Source organism: Dendrobates tinctorius, unplaced genomic scaffold (genome assembly GCF_039654945.1).
Source record: "Dendrobates tinctorius isolate UK_male_01 unplaced genomic scaffold, ASM3965494v1 ptg000229l, whole genome shotgun sequence".
NCBI classification, from domain to species: Eukaryota; Metazoa; Chordata; class Amphibia; order Anura; family Dendrobatidae; genus Dendrobates; species Dendrobates tinctorius.
The window spans coordinates 4,439,316-4,463,942 of record NW_027361896.1 but is presented as its reverse complement, the minus strand read 5'-3'; the positions used below and the strand labels follow the sequence as shown (position 1 = coordinate 4,463,942).

The window sequence follows — 24,627 nt, the reverse complement described above, 5'->3', positions numbered from 1 at the left end:
TAAAAAACTGGATGATCCAGTTTTTGATCCAGTTTTTTTCGTGCTTATGCATGATTTGAGAGACCTCACCCTCGTGTGACATGCACATAAGGAGCTGTCTTGCACCACGTGCCCATACTAGAAAGCGCCTGTCTTAATCCTGCTCATTTAGACACTGTTCATATGTTCAGGTTTTAAATACATTAGATAGGGACTGCTTCAATACGGGTTACCTTGACGAGGTGGAGCAGCTTGGCATACATTTTTTTGCAAAAAACGTATCGGGTAAATACCCTGTATTTGTTGTTACCTTTTATCAGCACTTGCTGACTACTATCATATGTCTTACTGAAAGGTATTTTTGCACATTTGTCATTCTGTGCTCTTTGTGTTTCAGTCAGGGTGGTGTGAACATTGTCCAACAGACTTGTTCACATTTGTGCATGTCACATGTGTGTTTTTAATCGAATTTTAGACTGGCAAACGTTTTCTGAACAAGTTAGCTCATCTCTAGTGGTGAGCACCTTGAACTCCCAGGTGCTTCACAGAATTTTTTTACGTAGAGATGTGAAAATAAATTAAAAAAAATCACATTTTACCCACAAAAATGTAGTTTTAGACCCATTTTTTAAAAAATTTTCACAAGAGTAACTGGAGAAAATGGACCTCAAAATTTGTTCTGCAATTTCTCCAGAATTCACCGATAACTCTTGTGTGGGAAAAAACTATTTTCTGGGCGTATGAAAGGGCTCAAAAGAGAAGGAGCACTGTTTGAATTTTTGAATGCAAAAATGACTGAAATCGAGAGCATATGCCATGTCGCTTTTTGAGTACCCCTGATGTGCTTAAACAATGGAAACCCCCACAAATGACACCATTTTGGAAGCTATACCCCTCAACGAACTTATCTAGATGTGTGTTGAACACTTTGAACCTCCAGGAGTGTCACAAAAGTTTATAAATTAAAACAAAATATGTTTTACCCACAAATCTGGTCCAACCCCCTGCTCAAAGCAGGATTCGCTAAATCATCCCAGACAGATGTCTGTCCAGCCTCTGTTTGAAGACTTCTATTGAAGGAGAACTCACCACCTCTCGTAGCAGCCTGTTCCACTCATTGATCACTCTAACTGTCAAAAAGGTTTTTCTAATATCTAAGCTGTGGCCCCTCCCATTCAGTTTCATCTCATTGCTACTAGTCTTTCCTTGTGCTAATGAGAATAAAGATGATCCTTCTACAATGTGACAGCCCTTGAGATATTTGTAGACAGCTATTAAGTCTCCTCTCAGTCTTCTCTTCTGCAAGCTAAACATTCCCAAATGCTGAAACCTTTCCTCATAAGAATGGGTTTGCAGACCGGTCACCTTTCTGATCGCTCTTTTCTGAACTTGCTCCAGTTTGTTGATGTCTTTTTTAAAATGTGGAGCCCAAAACTGGACACAGTATTCCAGATGAGGTCTGACCAAAGAGGAGTAGAGGGCAATAATGACTTCACGTGATTTAGACTGTATGCTTCTGTTAATACATCCTAGATTGCATTTGCCTTTTTTGCTGCTGCATCACACTGTTGACTCACTGTTGTCTGTGATCTATTAGTATACCCAAGTCTTTTTCACATGTGCTGTTGCTTAGCCCTATTCCTCCCATTCTGTATATACTTTTTTCATTTTAATTGCCCAGATATAGTACTTTGCATTTTTCCCTGTTAAAAACCATTCTGTTAGTTGCTGCCCGCTGCGCCAGTTTATTTATCTTTTTGAATCCTTTCTCTTCTCTAGTATTAGCTATCCCTCCTAGCTTTGTGTCATCACCAAATTTGATCAGTTTACCCTCAATTCCTTCATCTAAATCATTGATAAAGATGTTGAACAATGCAGGGCCCAGGACAGAGCCCTGTGGTACCCCACTTGAGACATTCTTCCAACTGGATGTGCAGCCATTTACGACCACTCTTTGGGTCTGATCACTAAGCCAGTTATGAATCCACCTAACAGTTGCCTTGTCCATTCCATACTTAGCCATTTTTTTCAAAAAGGATTGTGTGAGATGTTTTGTCAAATGCTTTGCTGAAGTCAAGATATGCTATATCTACAGCATTTCCCTGATCCACGCAATCAGTGATTCTGTCATAGAAGGAAATTAAATTAGTCTGACATGACTTATTAGTTACAAACTCATGCTGACTCTGTTTGATCACTTCATTCTTATCCGGGTACTTACATACATGTTGTTTAATAATTTGTTCAAAGATCTTTCCTGGTATAGAAGTCAGACTCACCAGCCTATAGTTGCCTGGGTCCACCTTCTTCCCCTTTTTGAAGATAGGAACAACATTTTCTCTTTTCCAGTCTTCTGGGACTTCTCCTGTTCTCCAAGAATTTTCAAAGATTATGGTGAGGGGTTCAGAAATTTCTTCTGCTATCTCCTTCAGTACTCTGGGGTGTAATTCATCTGGACCTGGAGACTTGAATCCAAGTGGAAACACTCACTTGGATTTAACCCCTGAACGACCTCCAATAATAAAACGGCAGTCATTAAGGGGCCTTATTCACTCATCGATGTTTTAAAATGGAGACAGGGAATAAGGGAATAGCGCTGCCTAGCGGCGATATCCCTCGGGTGTCGGCTGTGCATGCTTTAGGGCTAAAAGTACAGGGAGGACATGGTTGAGGAGGAAAAGTGGCTGGGACCCTAGGAGATAGCGACCATGCTATTTTAGAATTTTGGATAACTAGAGGAGGAAGACATGTGAAGACTCAGAAGTCAAGGTTAGATTTCAGAAAGGCAGATTTTAAGGGATTCAGAAAGAGTCATTGGAGGGATCCAATGACTGGATATCCTTAAGGACAAAAATGTCCAGGAAGGATGGGAAATCTTGAAAAATTGAATTCTCAAAGCACAATTGTTGAATTCCGAAAAGAGGGAAGACTAGAAAGCATTTAAGGAAACCAGGATGGATGAACACAGAACTTAAGTACATGCTAAAAAAGAAGAAATAAATGTTTATAAAATGGAAAGAGGGAGGCCTATCTAAAGAAGAATATAATGCTGTCTGCAGAATTTGCAGGGTACAAATCAGGTTAACTAAAGCTGACAATGAATTCAGGCTTGCAAGAGACGTCAAAAGCAATAATTAAGGATTTTGGGGATATGTCAAAGGTAAAAGAAAAGTCAAAGATGCTATTGGATTTTTACAGAATGAAAATGATGAAATGGTAAGACAGGATGTTGAGAAGGCCTAACTTTTAACCCCTTCACTACCAAGGGTGGTTTGCACGCTAACTCCCGGGCCAATTTTTACAATTCTAGCCACTGTCCCTTTATGAGGTAATAACTCTGAAACGCTTCCATGGATCCCGGTGATTCTGACATTGTTTTCTCGTGACATATTGTACTTCATGTTAGTGGTAAAATTTCATTCAAATAACTTGTGTTTATTTGTGAAAAAAATGGAAATTTGGCAAAAATTTTGAAAATTTCGCAATTTTCCAAATTTCAATTTTTATGCCCTTAAATCACAAAGATATGGCACATAAAAAACTTAATAAATAACATTTCCCACATGTTTACTTTACATCAGCACAATTTTGGAACCAAAATTTTTTTTTGTTAGGAAGTTATAAGGGTTAAAAGTTGACCAGCGATTTCTCATTTTTGCAACACCATTTTATTTTTACGGACCACATCACATTTGAAACCACTTTGAGGGGTCTATATGATCGAAAATACCCAAAAGTGACACAATTCTAAAAACTGCACCCCTTAAGGTGCTCAAAACCACATTCAAGAAGTTTATTAACCCTTCAGGTGTGTTACAGGAATTTTTTTGAATATTTAAAAAAAATGAACATTTAACTTTTTTTCACAAAAAAAATACTTCAGGTTCAATTTTTTTTATTTTTCCAAAAGTAAATTGGACTGGAAAAGTTATTGTGTAATTTGTCCTGAGTACGCTGATACCTGATATGTGGGGGGAACCACTGTTTTGGCGCATGGCAGAGCTCAGAATGGAAGGAGCGCCGTTTGACTTTTTCAATGCAAAATTGGCTGGAATTCAGATCGGACGCCATGTCACGTTTGGAGAGCCCCTGATGTACCTAAACAGTGGAAACCCCCCACAAGTGACCCCATTTTGGAAACTAGACCCCACAAGGAACTTATCTAGATATGTGGTGAGAACTTTGAACCCACAAGGGCTTCACAGAAGTTTATAACGTACAGCGGTACAATGAAAAAATCATATTTTTTCCACAACAATGATTTCTTCACCCCCAATTTTTATTTTCCCAAGGGTAACAGGACCCTAAAAGTTATTGTGCAATTTGTTCTGAGTACGCGGATACCCCATATGTTGGTGTAAACAACTATTTGGGGGCATGGCAGAGCTCAGAAGGGAAGCATCGCCATTTGACTTTTTTTGTTTGAATTGAGATCGGACACCATGTCGCGATTGGAAAACCCCCTGATGTACCTAAACAGTGGAAACCCCCCACAAGTGACCCCATTTTGGAAACTAGACCCCCCAAGGAACTTATCTAGATGTGTGGTGAGAACTTTGAACCCCCAAGGGCTTCACAGAAGTTTATAACGTACAGCTGTACAATTATAAAATCATATTTTTTCCACAAAAATGATCTTTTCACCCTCAATTTTTATTTTCCAAAGGGTAACAGGACCCTAAAAGTTATTGTGCAATTTGTCCTGAGTACGCTGATACCCCACATGTGGGGGTAAACCGCTATTTGGGCGCATGGCAGAGCTCGGAAGAGAAGCAGCACCATTTGACATTTTTGGCTGGAATTGAGATCGGACACCATGTCGCGTTTGGAAAGCCCCTGATGTACCAAAACAGTGAAAACCCCCCACAAATGACACCATTTTGGAAACTAGACCCCCCAAGGAACTTATCTAGATGTGTGGTGAGCACTTTGAACCCCCCCAGTGCTTCACAGAAGTTTATAACGCCCGGGCGTGAAAATAAAAAAATCATTTTTTTCCACAAAAATGACACTTTTGTCCCCAATTTTTTATTTTCCTAAGGTAAACTGGAGAAATTGCACCCCAAAAGTTGTTTTGCAGTTTGTCCTGAGTAGGCTGATACCCTATATGTGGGGGTAAAACACTGTTTGGGCGCATGGCAGAGCTTGGAAGGGAAGAAGCACCATTTGACTTTTTCAACGCAGAATTGGCTGGAATTGAGATCAGATGCCATGTTGCATTTGTAGAGCACCTGATGTGCCCAAACAGTGGAAACCCCCCAATTATAACTCCAACCCTAACCCCAACACACCCCTAACTCTAGCCCTAACCCTAATGGGAAAATGGAAATAAATACATTTTCTTTTAATTTTATTATTTTTCCCTAACTAAGGGGGTGATAATGGGGGTTTGATTTACTATTTTTGGCGGTTTTTGTTTTTGGCAGCTGTCACATTCTACAAGATGCTTTTTATTGTAAAAATAGTTTTTACATCACAACATATTGAGAGCTATAATTTTTCCATATTTTGACCCACCGAGTCATGTGAGGTCTTATTTTTTGCGGGACGAGTTGACGTTTTTATTGGTATCATTTTCGGGCACGTGACATCTTTTGATCGCTTTTATTCCGATTTTTGGGATGCAGAATGAACAAAAACCAGCGTTTCGTGAATTTCTTTTGGGGGGTGCGTTTACACCGTTCCATGTGCGGTAAAATTGATAAAGCGGTTTTATTCTTCGGGTCAGTACGATTGCAGCGATACCTCATTTAGGTCTTTTTTATGTTTTGGCGCTTTTATGCAATGACAACAATTTTATATGAAAAATTATTATTTTTGCATTGCTTTATTCTACGAGCTATAACTTTCATATTTTTTTGCTGATGATGCTGTATGGCGCTCGTTTTTTGTGGGACAAGATGACGTTTTCAGCGGTACCATGGATAATTTATATGCGTCTTTTTGATCGCGCGTTATTTCACTTTTTGTTCGGCGGTATGATAATAAATCGTTATTTTTTGCTTCATTTTTTATTTTTATTTTTTAAGGGGTTCTCTAAAGGGGTTATCTAATGGGACAGTTTTATAGGGTGGGTTGTTACGGACGCGGCGATACCAAATATGTGTACTTTTATTGTTTTGTTTTTTATTTCCAAAAAAATGAATTTATTAGGGAATATTTTTTTTTAATTTATTTAGCGATTTTTTTAAAATTATTTTTACACTTTTTTTAACTTTATTACATTGTCCCAGGGGGGACATAACTGTCCTGTGACAGATCGCTGATTTGTCACATCACAGATCACTGTGCTTTGTAGGCACTGAGGAAGTCAGCTCCCTGCAGGCCCCCGAAGGTTTCCGTCACCATCTTGGATCCGGGGACCTGCAGGGAAAGAGCCCCCCGCAGCAGCGCTGCACATTGCGCTGCTGTGGGGGGTTCAGGGAAGCACGGAGGGTGCCCCCTCCCTGCCGATGCTTCCCTTTAACCCCCGGTACACCGCGATCATGTTTGATCGCAGTGTGCAAGGGGTTAACCTGTCGGGGGCGGTCTGTGACCACCCCTGGCACATTGTGCCTGGTGTCAGCTGTGATAATCAGCTGATACCCGGCCGCGATCAGCGGCGCTCACCACGTGGGCGCCGCTGATCGCTATGCCGTAATATTCCGTCCATGGGACTTAGGGCCCAGGTCACATGGATGGAATATTACTTCCAATGTAGGAAAGGGGTTAAATTCCTATTTTGCATCTGTTTTCTCTCAGAAAGGAAATGTAACATCAACTGTTCTTCACTGTCCTATTAAGGGAATAGAAGAATCCAGGATATCTATAAACAGAAAGATAGTGAGGAAACACTTGTTATGAGAGGTGGTTCGCACTAAATAAAATTAAAATATAGTGCGTTCACCGCTCGGGGTCCACCGTGCGGTAGATGGAGTAACCGCTGCCAAAAGAGGCAGGGCACTCAGGCGGTAATGTGCACAGGGTTTTAGCTGCACCCAGTGCATTAACGCAGACTCTGTTATATGCACAGAGCTGCCATCAAAAACATAAATAACGCTGAGTCTGTATAGGGTCACAGACTTCAGCGATGTGGACACGGTATTAGAGGTCACAGAAATAGCCTTAAACACCAGGACTATCCCTTCTAGACCTACTGTAAAAATAGGATGCGGGACGTCGCAACTGCGAACGCCCGAACAGCTGCTACCACAGCTCGGTGAGAACTGAGCCGCAGAAAAGGCACCGCTACGCTGGCAGCGCGATGCAGGACGCATAGCTGCTGGCAAGGCTGAAGCTTGGGCGCGCTGGAGCTGGCGCTAATACTGGCTGAACACAATCACTCACACATACGTAATAACCAAGGAAGGGGGTATTTAATGAGTCATTCACCAGTCCAAGCATCCATCAGCAAGCACACAGCAGCAAGTATGAAATACTAGCGCATGGCAGAACGGCCATGCGCACTTTTTAGAGCGTACGGGACCTGCCGGAAATCTCCAGAGCCTTGAGCAGAACCAATGGAATCAGGAGCAGGACCTGAGCACCTGACTCCTGAACTCCAATGGGAGCTCATCCCATGATCATGCTCAGAAGCTGGGAAGAAGGACTTAGCCTCTGGAGACAAATGTGAGGATCTGGATTGCCGCATAGGCATGATAGAAACCAGATTCCTAACAACACTTAGCTAACCTAAATGAATTCAAGTCTCCAGGTCCATATGAATTACACCCCAACTGAAGGAGATAGCAGAATAAATTTCTGAACCCCTCTCCATAGTCTTTGAAAATTCTAGGAGAACAGGATAAGTCTCAGAAGACTGGAGAAGAGTCAGTGTTTTCACTTGGGATGTATTTCATCTCCCTGTATGAGTTGCTATCTGATAACATCCACTTGGACGTAACAAAAGTTAACTTAGTAGGTGCCAAAAACTTTGATTTCTAATATCTATGCAACAGATAGGCTAATTTAATCCATTACCAACATATGATGTACTGGTACATCATGTGCCAGTTCCCTGATTTTGATGCCTAAACGCACTGAGTTAATCACCCATCATGTACCTTTAAGGGTATGTTCCCACATTCAGGATCAGCTGCAGTTTTGACGCTTCAGGATGTCAGCACCATTTCCGCACATATTATGCAAATTAGCGGACCCCTGGCTATGAACCTATTAAATGCCATTGACAATCTGATGATGTGATCATGGGGCTACGATGGGTTGTCATGATAGCTGAGGGTCTGGTGAAGACCCCCGTGCTTGTCCTTATTATACTCCTGTGAAAGCCAGCATTTATATGAAATCAAGATTTTTACTATATTTTCAATGCAGTGATAGTGCACTGCTATGTATAGCACAAATGATCAAATTCAAGCTTCAAGCTCTCTAAGAGGACTTTAAAATGCATTAAAATATGAAAAAAATCAAATCACCCCTGTTTTGCCCCATTAAAAATTAAAGAATAAAAAATACACATTTTTGATCGCTGTATATTTTGTTTAGTTTCTGCGTACTCGTACTGACCTGGATAATCATATTGCCAGGGAAGCTTTACTTATTAATGAAAACAATATTGTGAAATTGCACTCATTTTGCAATTTTATTGCACTTGGAATCTTAAGGCCTTTCCAGTGTATAGCATAATAAAATTGTCATGGTCACGTGTGTCAGGACGCAGATGTTTCCGCAAGGCGAACCCATGTGACACACGTGACCCTGGATACACCGCCTCCAGTGGGGCGCATTTAAATAATAAAACGTGCAGGTGGATACGCCGCCTCCACCTGGCGAATTTGGGTATTACACGTTATACATACAATCTGGAAACCCCGCCTCCAGAAAGGCAAATTTAAATAATAAAGGGGGAACCTGGGAAACTTTAACAATGGTGGGCCCTGCGATAGGGGATGGGGGACGTGAAGACCTCCTAAACTCCCCTGAGCAAGTGTCCCTGCACTCCTCACATTCCCTAAACAGGCTCCGCACCTGTCGCCGCACGCGTACCTTAACGCCCTTGCTCACCCTGACCCTAAACCCTCACTAGGGAATGGGTCGGTGCGGAGACTAATCCCACCACTGCACTAATAACACACATGAGGAAAGAGACAATACAGGGGAAACACCACTTAGCTTTGCTCAGTTGCATGCGCTCCTAGCAACAGAGCCCACCACCTGCGTGCGTCTTCTCCTCCACCCGGATCCATCACCATAACTGGATCCTTCACATTAGTACAGCCTTGGAGCAGAGTCCACCACCAATTGCAGCTGTTTAGTACCAGAGTCCCAAGGAAGTGTTCAGCTTCTGCCACGAAGTCAAGCATGCTTGAGTCCAGCTCAGCAACCAAGTCCCACATGGTGAGTGCTACTCTCCATAGTCGCCACTCCACCAGCCCATGCAGACACTTCCCGCTGACACCATCACTGCGACCCCACCACGCCATGTCAGCCCTTCGTCCAGACACCATAGCTGAAACACGTCCCCCCTGGCTAAGCTGCGCAGGACTCCTCACCAGCTCCATCCTTGCTCCAGGCTCTCCCACTCAAAGTGAACACAAACTCACAATATCACAGGCAGTGATTGCACACCCCTAGCACACCTTTATAGGGTGTTACACATGATCCCTAATTAAGTGCACAAAAACCTAAAGTGCAATACACCTAACCACCACCGGGGACAGTCAAGACACCTTGGAACTTTCCAAAGTAAAAAAAAGTTCACCCAGTGCAATTTAAAACTGTCAGATCATGACAGTACCCCCTCCTTAATGAGGGGCCTCTGGACCCTCAAGACCACCCCTCATTAGGGAAACACCTACAGCGGGGATGCCCAGACCCTGAGTTCACCCCACCATTACCTGACACTTCAGGTTTATGACAAACGCACCGCTGGTATTGGCAATAAAGTTCATTTTGGAGGCACCACTCATCTCCACAGCGCCGACCTGGGGAACGAGTTAATGTATGTGTATGATTGTTTGTTATGAGCTGATCAGGCTCCACAACACACTTCCACAGGATGTTTTTTGGTGGCACACATACACGCTCGTTCACACAGGTCCGGACCTGAACGTTTATTACACACATTAGTTTGTCAAAAAATTGGTGAACTCATTCAGGACCTGATAACAGAGGCGTCCCCCTGTGTCAACACACTCACACCCCCGCTATTCACCAAGGGGTCACCACCCTCCACCCTCTTCACCATGAGGTCTGCGCCTCCCAGGGTTGGTTTAATGGCGAGGGTTGAGATTTGTCCCTACTCCCCCGCAGCACACCTGCTGCTCACACCAGGAGGAGAGGGAACGCATATGGAGTAAATATACACTCACTGGCCGCCTCCACACGGCCAGGAGGGACAGCTTCTACGGTGGTATTTAAGATTTGGCGTAAGCCCCGCGGACTCTACACCAGTCTGCTCATCACTGGAACGCACCCCTTCACCTCAGGGAACACCAAGCAGCTCCGTGGGGCACCATTCCTCCCACCTGCCTGGGTACGCCCACGTGCATGAGCAAGTCCCGCTCCCCAGCAGCGACTCCAGGGGCTTTTGTCAGACCCGCAATTTGCCAAAGCCGCCATTTTAATTTCCTGGTTACCTGAGCAGAGGCCCCAGACCATGATAACTGCTGCTGCAGCGGCTCTAAACACCTTGCCGCTCCCCACTCACCTCAGTGAGGCCCGGCAGCAATTACTCAGCGGTCTCCACATGGCCAAAGCTCACCAGAAAAAAAAAAACTGTAAGGCCTGTGATAATGTCATGAACACGTGTGTCAGGACGCAGATGTTTCCGCAAGGTGAACCCATATGACACACATGACCCTGGATACACCGCCTCCAGTGGGGCGCATTTAAATAATAAAATGTGCAGGTGGATACGCCGCCTCCACCTGGTGAATTTGGGTATTACACGTTATATACATATATTTCTGGAAACACCGCCTCCAGTAAGGCGCATTTAAATAATAAAGGGGGGAACCTGGGACACATTAACAGTGGTGGGCCCTGCGATAGGGAATGGGGACATGGAGACCTCCTAAGCTCCCCTGAGCCAGTGTCCCTGCACTCCTAACATTCCCTAAACAGGCTCCGCACCTGTCGCCGCACGCGTACCTTAACGCCCTTGCTCACCCTGACCTAAACCCTCACTAGGGAATGGGTCGGTGCGGAGACTAATCCCACCACTGCACTAATAACACACGAGGAAAGAGACAATACAGGGGAAACACCACTTAGCTTTGCTCTGTTGCATGCGCTCCTAGCAACAGAGCCCACCACCTGCGTGCGTCTTCTCCTCCACCCGGATCCATCACCATAACTGGATCCTTCACATTAGTGCAGCCTTGGAGCAGAGTCCACCACCAATTGCAGCTGTTTAGTACCAGAGTCCCAAGGAAGTGTTCAGCTTCTGCCACGAAGTCAAGCATGCTTGAGTCCAGCTCAGCAACCAAGTCCCACATGGTGAGTGCCACTCTCCATAGTCACCACTCCACCAGCCCATGCAGACACTTCCCGCTGACACCATTACTGCAACCCCACCACGCCATGCCAGCCCTTCGTCCAGACACCATAGCTGCAACACGTCCCCCCTGGCTAAGCTGCGCAGGACTCCTCACCAGCTCCATCCTTCCTCCAGGCTCTTCAACTCAGAGTGAAACACAAACTCACAATATCACAGGCAGTGATTGCACACCCCTAGCACACCTTTATAGGGTGTCACACCTGATCCCTAATTAAGTGCACAAAAACCTAAAGTGCAATACACCTAACCACCACCGGGGACAGTCAAGACACCTTGGAACTTTCCAAAGTAAAAAAAGTTCACCCAGTGCAATTTAAAACTGTCAGATCATGACAAAAATGAATTGTGCCATTCAAAAGTACAAATTGTGAAGGGGGTTAAAAAAAGCTGTTTTGCTCTGAAGCCATTGTTACATTGTGTGTCCAGTTCAACATGACAAGTTTGGTGAAATGTGTTAGGACCTCTGTGGCCAGAATACCCATGTTAAATGGATCTGTCACCAGATTTCAAAATTTAAATTGTATACAATATAGTTATCTTAAAACTGCAGATTCTGGTGTACTGAAAACCCAAGTCAGAATGGTTGCACTCCTAAAAATTCTCTCATAATTTAAAGATTATATAGCCATTCTGACAGATTTTCTAAGCAAGCACACCAGTGTCATCCAGTCTAATCGGTCTAGGTCTAGTTTGTTTTGTGAAATCTAGTGGCAGATCTTCCTTGAAGTGATACATATGTTACTTTTCTCTTGCAATGTTCATTCTTTTGAATGATAGTTATATCTCATGGTGTGATTTTATTTTGCCTTCTCTTTAAGGTTTGTAGTGTCCTCGAGAGTTTGGAGCAGGAATATAAGAGAGAAGAAGACTGGTGTGGAGGTGCTGATAAACTTGGTCCAAACTCAGAAACTGACCATGTCACCCCAATGATTAGCAAGCACCTGGAACAAAAGGAAGCTTTCTTAAAGGTACAATCCTTTAATTATCTTTTTTTTTTACTTTTGGGGGAAGTTTATAATCATATATTTTCAGTAAGGAATGCTAGTTCTACATAATAAACATATTTCAAACTTATAGTTTAAAATTAAATTATATTTCAACAGCAATTTCATAAGTATTGACCAGGTATGGACTGGGACTGAAATTCAGTCCTAGCATTTGAAATCACACAGGTCCATGCTGTTCCCGTCCCCAAGCACCAGATAAAACATATCACTAATATTACCTTGGATGGAGGAAAGCAAGATTAACTACATGACCAATATTTCTAATAATTCCCGTGGCCTGCTTGGATAACAGTATGGGTGTCTTGAAAACACCTATTCTGTTAACAACATAGCAGACAAAGCAGCCTATGACTAAACAGGCCCTTCTGGCATTTGCCAGCTTGCCAGTCCAGCCCTGGTATTGACCCTTGAGCTAGAAAATATCTTATTAATTATTGTAAGATAATAGCATGCTGACCTACAGGTGCTTCTCACAAAATTAGAATATCATCAATAAGTTAATTTATTTCAGTTCAATACAAAAAGTGTAACTCATATATTATGTATAGTAATTAGAAACTGAGTGATCTATTTTAAGTGTTTATTTCTGTTAATGTTGATGATTATGGCTTACAGTCTCAAACAGGTAGCAGCACTGGTAAATCTTGTTAAGAGAAGAGGGGGAATTGACCCTAGAGGCCCACCCTACAGCTATATGCAAATATGTGTAAGCCTTTCTCCCTGTTATAGTGGAGAATCTACAGTAAAACACAGGCATCTCCTGCAAATCTACTGTGCGCCACCATAACTGGGATGTGCAATTATGGTAATTTAGACTAACCCCTTCCCGACCTTTAACGCCACATAGGCATCATGAAAAGTCATGCCAATACGACCCATGACGCCTATGTGGCGTCATGAATTGATTGCCTGCCTGCGGGTCGGGTGACCGGGGTCACTGAAAGGTCACCTGACCCGCACACCTATTCTGTTAACATAGCAGACAAAGCAGCCCATGACTAAACAGGCCCTTCTGGCATCTGCCAGCTTGCCAGTCCAGCCTTGGTATTGACCCTTGGGCTAGAAAATATCTTATTAATTATTTTAAGATAATAGCATGCTGACCTACAGGTGCTTCTCACAAAATTAGAATATCATCAAAAAGTTAATTTATTTCAGTTCAATACAAAAAGTGAAACTCATATATAGTAATTAGAAACTGAGTGATCTATTTTAACCCCTTCACCCCCAAGGGTGGTTTGCACGTTCATGACCGGGCCAATTTTTACAATTCTGACCACTGTACCTTTATGAGGTCATAACTCTCAAACGCTTCCATGGATACCGGTGATTCTGACATTGTTTTCTCGTGACATATTGTACTTCATGTTTGTGGTAACATTTCGTTCAAATAACTTGCGTTTATTTGTGAGAAAAACGGAAATTTGGCGAAAATTTTGAAAATTTCGCAATTTTCCAACTTTGAATTTTTATGCCCTTAAATCACAGATACGGCACACAAAAAACTTGATAACTAACATTTCCCACATGTTTACTTTACATCAGCACAATTTTGGAACCAAAATTTTTTTTTGTTAGGAAGTTATAAGGGTTAAAAGTTGACCAGCGATTTCTCATTTTTACAACACCATTTTATTTTTAGGACCACATCACATTTGAAGCCACTTTGAGGGGTCTATATGATAGAAAATACCCAAAAGTGACACCATTCTAAAAACTGCACCCCTTAAGGTGCTCAAAACCACATTCAAGAAGTTTATTAACCCTTTAGGTGTGTCACAGGAATTTTTTTGAATATTTAAAAAAAAATGAACATCTAACTTTTTTTCATAAAAAAAATACTTCAGGTTCAATTTTTTTTATTTTACCAAGGGTAACAGGAGAAATTGAACTGCAAAAGTTATTGTGCAATTTGTCCTGAGTACGCAGATACCTGATATGTGGGGGGGAACGACTGTTTCGGCGCATGGCAGAGCTCAGAATGGAAGGAGCGCCGTTTGACTTTTTCAATGCAAAATTGGCTGGAATTCAGATTGGACGCCATGTCACGTTTGGAGAGTCCCTGATGTACCTAAACAGTGGAAACCCCCTACAAGTGACCCCATTTTGGAAACTAGACCCCCCAAGGAACTTATCTAGATATGTGGTGAGAACTTTGAACCCACAAGGGCTTTACAGAAGTTTATAACGTACAGCGGTACAATTAAAAAATCATATTTTTTCCACAAAAATGATCTTTTCACCCCAATTTTTATTTTCCCAAGGGTAGCAGGACCCTAAAAGTTATTGTGCAATTTGTCCTGAGTATGCTGATACCCCACATGTGGGGGTAAACCACTATTTGGGCGCATGGCAGAGCTCGGAAGGGAAGCAGCGCCATTTGACGTTTTTGGCTGGAATTGAGATCGGACACCATGTCGCGTTTGGAAAACCCCTGATGTACCTAAACAGTGGAAACCCCCCACAAATGACACCATTTTGGAAACTAGACCCCCTAAGGAACTCATCTAGATGTGTGGTGAGAACTTTGAACCCCCATGGGCTTCACAGAAGTTTATAACATAAAGCCATACAATTAAAAAATCATATTTTTTCAACAAAAATGATCTTTTCACCCTCAATTCTTATTTTTCCAAGGGTAACAGGACCCTAAAAGTTATTGTGCAAGTTGTCCTGAGTACGCTGATACCCCACATGTGGGGGTAAACCACTATTTGGGCGCATGGCAGAGCTCGGAAGGGAAGCAGCGCCATTTGACGTTTTTGGCTGGAATTGAGATCGGACACCATGTCGCGTTTGGAAAACCCCTGATGTACCAAAACAGTGGAAACCCCCCACAAGTGACACCATTTTGGAAACTAGACCCCCTAAGGAACTTATCTAGACGTGTGGTGAGAACTTTGAACCCCCATGGGCTTCACAGAAGTTTATAACATAAAGCCATACAATTAAAAAATCATATTTTTTCCACAAAAATGATCTTTTCACCCTCAATTCTTATTTTTCCAAGGGTAACAGGACCCTAAAAGTTATTGTGCAATTTGTCCTGAGTACGCTGATACCCCACATGTGGGGGTAAACCACTATTTGGGCGCATGGCAGAGCTCGGAAGGGAAGCAGCGCCATTTGACGTTTTTGGCTGGAATTGAGATCGGACACCATGTCGCGTTTGGAAAACTCCTGATGTACCAAAACAGTGGAACCCCCCCACAAATGACACCATTTTGGAAACTAGACCCCCTAAGGAACTTATCTAGATGTGTGGTGAGCACTTTGACCCCCCCAGTGCTTCACAGAAGTTTACAACGCCCGGGCGTGAAAATAAAAAATTTGTATTTTTTCCACAAACATGATCTTTTAGTCACCATTTTTTTTATTTTCCCAAGGGTACCAGGAGAAATTGGACCCCAAAAGTTGTTGTCCAATTTGTCCTGAGTATGCTGATACCCCATATGTGGGAGAAAACTACTGTATGGGCACACGTCGGGGCTCGGAAGGGAAGTAGTGACGTTTTGGAATGCAGACTTTGATGGAATGGTCTGCGGGTGTCATGTTGCCTTTGGAGAGCCCCTAATGTACCTAAACAGTGGAAACCCCCCACAAATGACACCATTTTGTAAACTAGAGCCCCCAAGGAACTTATCTAGATGTGTGGTGAGCACTTTGACCCCCCAGTGCTTCACAGAAGTTTACAACGCCCGGGCGTGAAAATAAAAAATTCGTATTTTTTCCACAAACATGATCTTTTAGTCACCATTTTTTTATTTTCCCAAGGGTACCAGGAGAAATTGGACCCCAAAAGTTGTTGTCCAATTTGTCCTGAGTACGCTGCTACCCCATATGTGGGAGAAAACTACTGTATGGGCACACGTCGGGGCTCGGAAGGGAAGTAGTGACGTTTTGGAATGCAGACTTTGATGGAATGGTCTGCGGGTGTCATGTTGCCTTTGGAGAGCCCCTAATGTACCTAAACAGTGGAAACCCCCCACAAATGACACCATTTTGTAAACTAGACCCCCCAAGGAACTTATCTAGATGTGTGGTGAGCACTTTGACCCCCCCAGTGCTTCACAGAAGTTTACAACGCCCGGGCGTGAAAATAAAAAATTCGTATTTTTTCCACAAACATGATCTTTTAGTCACCATTTTTTTATTTTCCCAAGGGTACCAGGAGAAATTGGACCCCAAAAGTTGTTGTCCAATTTGTCCTGAGTACGCTGCTACCCCATATGTGGGAGAAAACTACTGTATGGGCACACGTCGGGGCTCGGAAGGGAAGTAGTGACGTTTTGGAATGCAGACTTTGATGGAATGGTCTGCGGGTGTCATGTTGCCTTTGGAGAGCCCCTAATGTACCTAAACAGTGGAAACCCCCCACAAATGACACCATTTTGTAAACTAGACCCCCTAAGGAACTTATCTATATGTGAGGTGAGCACTTTGACCCCCCCAGTGCTTCACAGAAGTTTACAACGCCCGGGCGTGAAAATAAAAAATTCGTATTTTTTCCACAAACATGATCTTTTAGTCACCATTTTTTTATTTTCCCAAGGGTACCAGGAGAAATTGGACCCCAAAAGTTGTTGTCCAATTTGTCCTGAGTACGCTGACACCCCATATGTGGGAGAAAACTACTGTATGGACACACGTCGGGGCTCGGAAGGGAATCAGTGACGTTTTGGAATGCAGACTTTGATGGAATGGTCTGCGGGTGTCATGTGCGTTTGGAGAGCCCCTGATGTACCTAAACTATTGAAACTCCCCACAAGTGACCCCATTTTGGACACTAGACCCCCCACGGAACTTATCTAGATGTGTGGTGAGCACTTTGAGCCCCCAAGTGCTTCACAGAAGTTTATAACACTCGGATGTGAAAATAAAAAAAATCATTTTTTTCCACAAAAATGATATTTTTGCCCCCAATTTTTTATTTTCCTAAGGGTAACAGGAGAAATTGGACCCCAAAAATTGTTTTGCAATTTGTCCTGAGTAGGCTGCTACCCTACATGTGGGGGTAAAACACTGTTTGGGCGCATAGCAGAGCTTGGAAGGGAAGGAGCACCATTTGACTTTTTCAACTCAGAATTGGCTGGAATTGAGATCAGACGCCATGTTGCATTTGGAGAGCCCCTGATGTGCCCAAACAGTGGAAACCCCCAATTCTAACTCCAACCCGAACCCCAACACGCCCCTAACCCTAGCCCTAACCCTAGCCCTAACCCTAGCCCTAGCCCTAACCCTAGCCCTAACCCTACCCCAACCCTACCCCAACACACCCCTAGCCCTAACCCTAGCCCTAACCCTAATGGAAATAAATACATTTTTTTTATTTTATTATTTTTCCCTAACTAAGGGGGTGATAACGGGGGGTTTGATTTACTATTTATGGCGGTTTTTATGTTTGGCGGCTGTCGCACGCTAAAAGACGCTTTTTATTGTAAAAATAGTTTTTGCATCACCACATATTGAGAGCTATAATTTTTCCTTATTTTGACCCACCGAGTCATGTGAGGTCTTATTTTTTGCGGGACGAGTTGACGTTTTTATTGGTACCATTTTCGGGCACGTGAAATTTTTTGATCGCTTTTTATTCCGATTTTTGGGACGCAGAATGAACAAAAACCAGCGTTTCATGAATTTCTTTTGGGGGGGGTGCGTTTACACCGTTCCGCGTGCGGTAAAATTGATAAAGCGGTTTTATTCTTCGGGTCAGTACGGTTACAGCGATACCTCATTTAGGTCGTTTTTTTATGTTTTTGTCGGTTTTATGCAATGAAAACTATTTTATATAAAAAATAATTATTTTTGCATCGCTTTATTCTGCGAGTTATAACTTTTTTATTTTTTCGCTGATGATGCTGTGTGGCGGCTTGTTTTTTGCGGGACAAGATGACGTTTTCAGCGGTACCATGGATATTTATATGCGTCTTTTTGATCGCGCGTTATTGCACTTTTTGTTTGGCGGTATGATAATAAATCATTATTTTTTGCTTCGTTTTTTATTTTTATTTTTTAAGGGGTTCGCTAAAGGGGTTAACTAATGGGACAGTTTTATAGGGCAGGTCGTTACGGACGCGGCGATACCTAATATGTGTACTTTTATTGTTTTTTTTTATTATTATTTTCAAAAAATGAATTTATTGGGGAATATTTTTTTTTTTTTTTACTAATTTATTTGGCGATTTTTTTAAATTTATTTTTACTCTTTTTTTTAATTTTTTTTTTACTTTATTACATAGTCCCAGGTGGGACATCACTGTCCTGTGACAGATCGCTGATCTGTCACATCACAGATCACTGTGACAGATCAGCAATCTGTCACAGGCAGTGCACAAGGCTTCCTCATGCCTGCGCTTTGCAGGCACTGAGGAAGCCAGCTTCCCCAGGCCCCCGAAGGCCCCCGTCGCCATCTTGGATTCGGGGGCCTGGAGGAAAGGAGCCCCCCGCAGCAGCGCTGCACATTGCGCTGCCGTGGGGGGCTCAGGGAAGCACGGAGGGAGCCCCCTCCCTGCCGATGCTTCCCTTTAACCCCGGTACACCGCGATCATGTTTGATCGCGGTGTGCAAGGGGTTAACGTGTCGGGGGCGGTCCGTGACCGCCCCTGACACGTAGTGCCGGGTGTCAGCTGTGATAATCAGCTGACACCCGGACGGGATCAGCGGCGCTCACCACGTGGGCGCCGCTGATCGCGGTAGACGTACTATCCCGTCCCCGGTCATACGGGCCCGGGTACCGTGGACGGGATAGTACGTCTCATGTCAGGAAGGGGTTAAGTGTTTATTTCTGTTAATGTTGATGATTATGGCTTACAGTCTCAAACAGGTAGCAGCATTGGTAAATCTTGTTAAGAGAAGAGGGGGAATTGACCCTAGGGGCCCACCCTACAGCTATATGCAAATATGTGTAAGCCTTTATCCCTGTTATAGTGGAGAATCTACTGTAAAACACAGGCATCTCCTGCACATCTACTGTGCACCACCATAATTGGGATGTGCAATTATGGTAGTTTAGATTAACCCCTTCCCGACCTTTAACGCCACATAGGCATCATGAAAAGTCATGCCAATACGACCCATGATGCCTATGTGGCGTCATGAATTGATTGCCCGCCTGCGGGTCAACCGGGGTCACAGAAAGGTCACCTGACCCACACACAGAAGACCCTTTATAGTTAACACCAGGGGGTGTGGCTTAGCCCCCACATGCCTAAGATCGCTCTGACTGGCTGTTAAAAGTGAAACAGTCAATCTGAGCGATTTGTAATATGTCACCAATGAAATTTGGTGAATTATTACAATCCAACCATGACCGATGCTGCAATAGCACCGGTTGGCGGGGGCGATCGGCCGCCGCCACCGACTGACAGTGCCTATCGGCCACCGCCGTCACCATCTACTCCCCTCCCGCTTCCCTCTGCTCCCCCCACCTTCCGAACCCCTCACCCTTCACAGTGCCTCTGATGTCCCGCTCTGGTTCCCGATGTCCGGTCATCCCGGATCATGGGCGCCGCCATCTTAGAAAATGGCGGGCGCATGCACAGTATGCCCGCCGGAATTTGCCAGCTGCAGATTCATTTTTTCATTTTGACCACTGTGATAAACTCTCAGAGTGATCAAAATAAAAAAAGTAAATACGCCCCCCTTTATCACCCCCATAGGTAGGCACAAGTAATAAAATAAAAAAAAAATTTCCATTAGGGTTAGGATTGGAATTATGGTTAGGGTTAGAGATAGGGTTAGAGTTACAAATAGGGTTAGAATTAGGGTTAGGGTTGGAATTAGGGTTACTGTTGGAATTAGGGTTAGGCGTGGAGTTAGGGTTAGGGTTGGAATTAGGGTTAAGATTAGGGTTAGGGGAGTATTAGGGTTGGGATTAGGGTTAGGCTTGTGGTTAGGGTTACAGTTGGGTTTACGGTTAGGGGTGTGTTGGGCTTAGGGTTGGTGTTAGAATTGAAGGGTTTCAACTGTTTAGGCACATCACGGGGTCTCCAAACACGACATGGCACCACCATTTATTCCAGCCAATTTTGCGTTCAAAAAGTCAAACAGTGTTCCCTCCATTCCAAGCCCCGACGTGTGCCCAAACAGTAGGGTACCTCCACATGTGTGGTATCAGCGTACTCAGGAAAAATTGCACAACAACTTTGCGGGTCGAATTTATCCTGTTACCCTTGTGAAAATAAAAAATTGTGGGCTAAAATTTTTTGAGGGAAAAAAATGGATTTTTTATTTTCATGGCTCTGCGTTATAAATTTCTGTGAAGCACTCGGGGGTTCAAAGTGCTAACCACACATCTAAATAAGTTCCTTGGGGGGTCTAGTTTCCAAAATGGGGTCACTTTTGTGGGGTTTTACTGTTTAGGCACATCAGGGGGTCTGCAAACGCAGCATGACACCCACAGAACATTCCATCAAAGTCTGCATTCCAAAATGGCACTCCTTCCCTTCCGAGCTCTCCCATGCGCCCAAACAGTGGTTCCCCCCACATATGGGGTATCGGCGTACTCAGGACAAATTGCCCAACTTCTTTTGTGGTCCAATTTCTCCTGTTAACCTTGTGAAAATAAAAAAATAGTGGGCTAAAAATCATTTTTGAGGAACAAAATTATTTTGTATATTCACGGCTCTGCGTTTATAAACTTCTGTGAAGCACTTGGGGGTTGAAAGTGCTCACAACACATCTAGATAAGCTCCTTGGGGGGGTCTAGTTTCCACAATGGGGTCACTTGTGGGGGGTTTCTACTGTTAGGCACATCAGGGGCTCTGCAAATGCAACATGACGCCCGCAGAACATTCCATCAAAGTCTGCATTCCAAAACATCACTCCTTCCCTTCCGAGCTCTGCCATGCGCCCAAACAGTAGTTCCCCCACATATGGGGTATCAGCATACTCAGGACAAATTGCACATCAACTTTTGTTGTCCAATTTCTCCTGTTACCCTTGGGAAAATAAAAAATAGTGGTCTAAAAAATAATTTTTGAGGAAAAAAATTGATTTTCTATTTTCACGAATCTGCGTTATAAACTTTTATGAAGTACTTGGAGGTTCAAAGTGCTCACCACACATCTAGATAAGTTCCTTAAGGGGTCTAGTTTCCAAAATGGGGTCACTTATTGAGGGCTTCCAATGTTTAGGCACATCATGGGCTCTCCGAATGCAACATGGCATCAAATCTCTATTCCAGTTAATTCTGCGTTGAAAAAGTCAAACGGCGCTCCTTCCCTTGCGAACTCTGCTGTGCACACAAAAAGTGGTTTATCCCCACATATGGGGTATCGGAGTATTCAGCCGAAATCGCACAACAAATTTTGTGGTTCATTTTCTCTTTTAATACTTGTGAAAATAAAAAAATGGTTCTGAAGTAAATTTTTTGCAAAAAAAGTTAAATGTTAATTTTTTCCTTCCACATAGCTTCAGTTCCTGTGAAGCACATAAAGGGTTAATAAACTTCTTGAATGTGACTTTGAGCACCTTGAGGGGTCTAGTTTTTAGAATGGTGTCACTTTTTGGTATTTTCTTTTATGTACACCCCTCAAAATTAATTCAAACATGATGTGGTCCCTAAAAAAATGGTTTTGTAAATTTTGTTGTAAAAATGAAAAATCGCTGGTCAACTTTTAACCCTTATAACTTCCTAACAAAAAAAATTGTGCTGATGTAAAGTAGACATGTGGGAAATGTTATTAATTAAGAAATTTGTGTGACCTTCTCTCTGATTTAAGGGCATAAAAATTTAAATTTTTCAAAATTGCAAAATTTTAAAAAATTTTTTGCCATATTTCCGTTATTTTTTTCATAAAAAAACAAATATTATCGATGAAATTTTACCACTAACATGAAGTACAATATGTCACGAAAAAACAGTCTCAGAATCAGCAGGATCCGTTAAAGCGTTCCAGAGTTATAACCTCATAAAGTGACAGTGGTCAGAATTGTAAAAATTGGACTGGTGATTAGGCTGCAAAATTGCTCTGTCACTAAGGGGTTGATGCCACTGAAACTTTTGTGATTGTGCTACATCACTGCTGCGTATCAACCACTGTGTTGGACTCTTTACTTCAATAAGTGTGATACAAATGATTTTTTGCCAAGTTTGTAATTTTAAAGTGCCATTTTGCACTAACAATAGGATACTAGAACTTAAGTTAATTGTTCTTTGTGTTTAAAGTTTCACATCTTTTAATACATATGCTTACAGGTTTATTTTTAATTTTTTTGTAGGCTTGCACTTTGGCCCGAAGAAACGCTGATGTCTTCTTGAAATACTTACATAGGAATAGTGTAAATATGCCAGGGATGGTTTCACATGTCAAAGCTCCAGAACAGCAAGTAAAAAGCAAGTTTCTTTAAACGGATTGAATTTTTATTCTTACAAGGTTTTGTATACACAGGGCATAAAGCTAGTGCAGATTAATATTGGAGGAATTGCTTATAACAAGTAATAAATAAGTGGCTTCCTCTCAAATTAAAAAAGTGAACAAAATGTTTTTGCAATTGCTTAGCCCCTTTCTGACATCGGGCGTAATTTTCTGTCCATGTGCCCAGGGCCTATTTGACCATGTTCGGAATATTACGATCGCCCACAAATATGGGGGGTGCGTGGGCGATCACCGCCAGGTGTCAGCTGATTCTGACAGCTGACACCTGGCACTAGGTGCCAGGATCGGTCACAGACCGCTTCCAGCACTTTAACCCCCGAAATGCTGCGATCAAACGCGATTGCAGCATTCCAGAAGCCGGCATGGGGTTGACAGGCCCTCTGACTTTGGATCAGAGACCTCGTGGCATGATGCAGGGTCCCGATCGTTGCAATGGTGACCTGATGTCGTTATGATGACAACTGGGTCACCAGAGCTAGGAAACTTGCATGATCAGCAAGTCTCTCTGTCAGTGCAGAGTTGACAGTTTCTATAGCAAAGGGAGGCTGCTTAATCTCCAAGCTATAGAAGTGATCAGCCTTCCAAAAATTATTGTCCCATAGTGGGACAAAGTAAATAAAAAAATGTTTTAAATAATTGTAAAAATATTAAAAAAAATAAAAAATAATAATATAAAAATCAATATACAGTGCCTTGCCAAAGTATTCGGCCCCCTGGATCTTTTCAACCTTTTCCCACATATCATGCTTCAAACATAAAGATACCAAATGTAAATTTTTGGTGAAGAATCAACAACAAGTGGAACACAATTGTGAAGTTGAACGAAATTTATTGGTTATTTTAAATTTTTGTGGAAATTCAAAAACTGAAAAGTGGGGCGTGCAATATTATTTGGCCCCTTTACTTTCAGTGCAGCAAGCTCACTTCAGAAGTTCATTGTGGATCTCTGAATGATCCAATGTTGTCCTAAATGACTAATGATGATAAATATAATCCACCTGTTTAATCAAGTCTCCATATAAATGCACCTGCTCTGTGATAGTCTCAGGGTTCTGATGGAAGCACAGAGAGAATCATGAAGACCAAGGAACACAACAGGCAGGTCTGTGATACGGTTGTGGAGAAGTTTAAAGCTGGATTTGGATATAAAATGATTTCCAAAACTTTAAACATCCCAAGGAGCACTGTGCAAGCAATCATATTGAAATGGAAGTAGTATCATACCACTGCAAATCTAACAAGACCCGGTCATCCCTCTAAACTTTCATCTCAAACAAGGAGAAGACTGATCAGAGATGCAGCCAACAGGCCCATGATCACTCTGGATGAACTGCACAGATCTACAGCTGAGGTGGGACAGTCTGTCCTTAGGACAACAATCAGTTGTACACTGCACAACTCTGACCTTTATGGAAGAGTGGCAAGAAGAAAGCCATTTCTCAAAGATATCCATAAAAAGTGTTGTTTAAAGTTTGCAACAAGCCACCTTGGATACACACCAAACATGTGGAAGAAGGTGCTCTGGTCAGATGAAACCACAATCGAACTTTTTGGCAACAATGCCAAATGATATGTTTGGCGTAAAGGCAACACATCTCATCACCCTGGACACACCATCCCCACTGTCAAACATGGTGGTGGCAGCATCATGGTTTGGGCCTGCTTTTCTTCAGCAGGGACAGGAAAGATGGTTAAAATTGATGGGAAAATGGATGGAACCAAATACAGGACCATTCTTGAAGAAAACCTGTTGGAGTCTGCA

The 24,627-nt window shown here is 42.8% G+C and overlaps 1 protein-coding gene across 1 annotated transcript in view; it reads left to right on the top strand.

Annotated features, from left to right (window-relative positions):
• The window catches only part of TRIO (trio Rho guanine nucleotide exchange factor), a 2,342,529-nt gene that overhangs the window by 861,928 nt on the left and 1,455,974 nt on the right, over window positions 1–24,627 (top strand). The window contains 2 exon segments of the mRNA XM_073555735.1: window positions 12,298–12,447; window positions 22,708–22,822. Coding sequence (XP_073411836.1) covers window positions 12,298–12,447; window positions 22,708–22,822 — 265 coding nt within the window.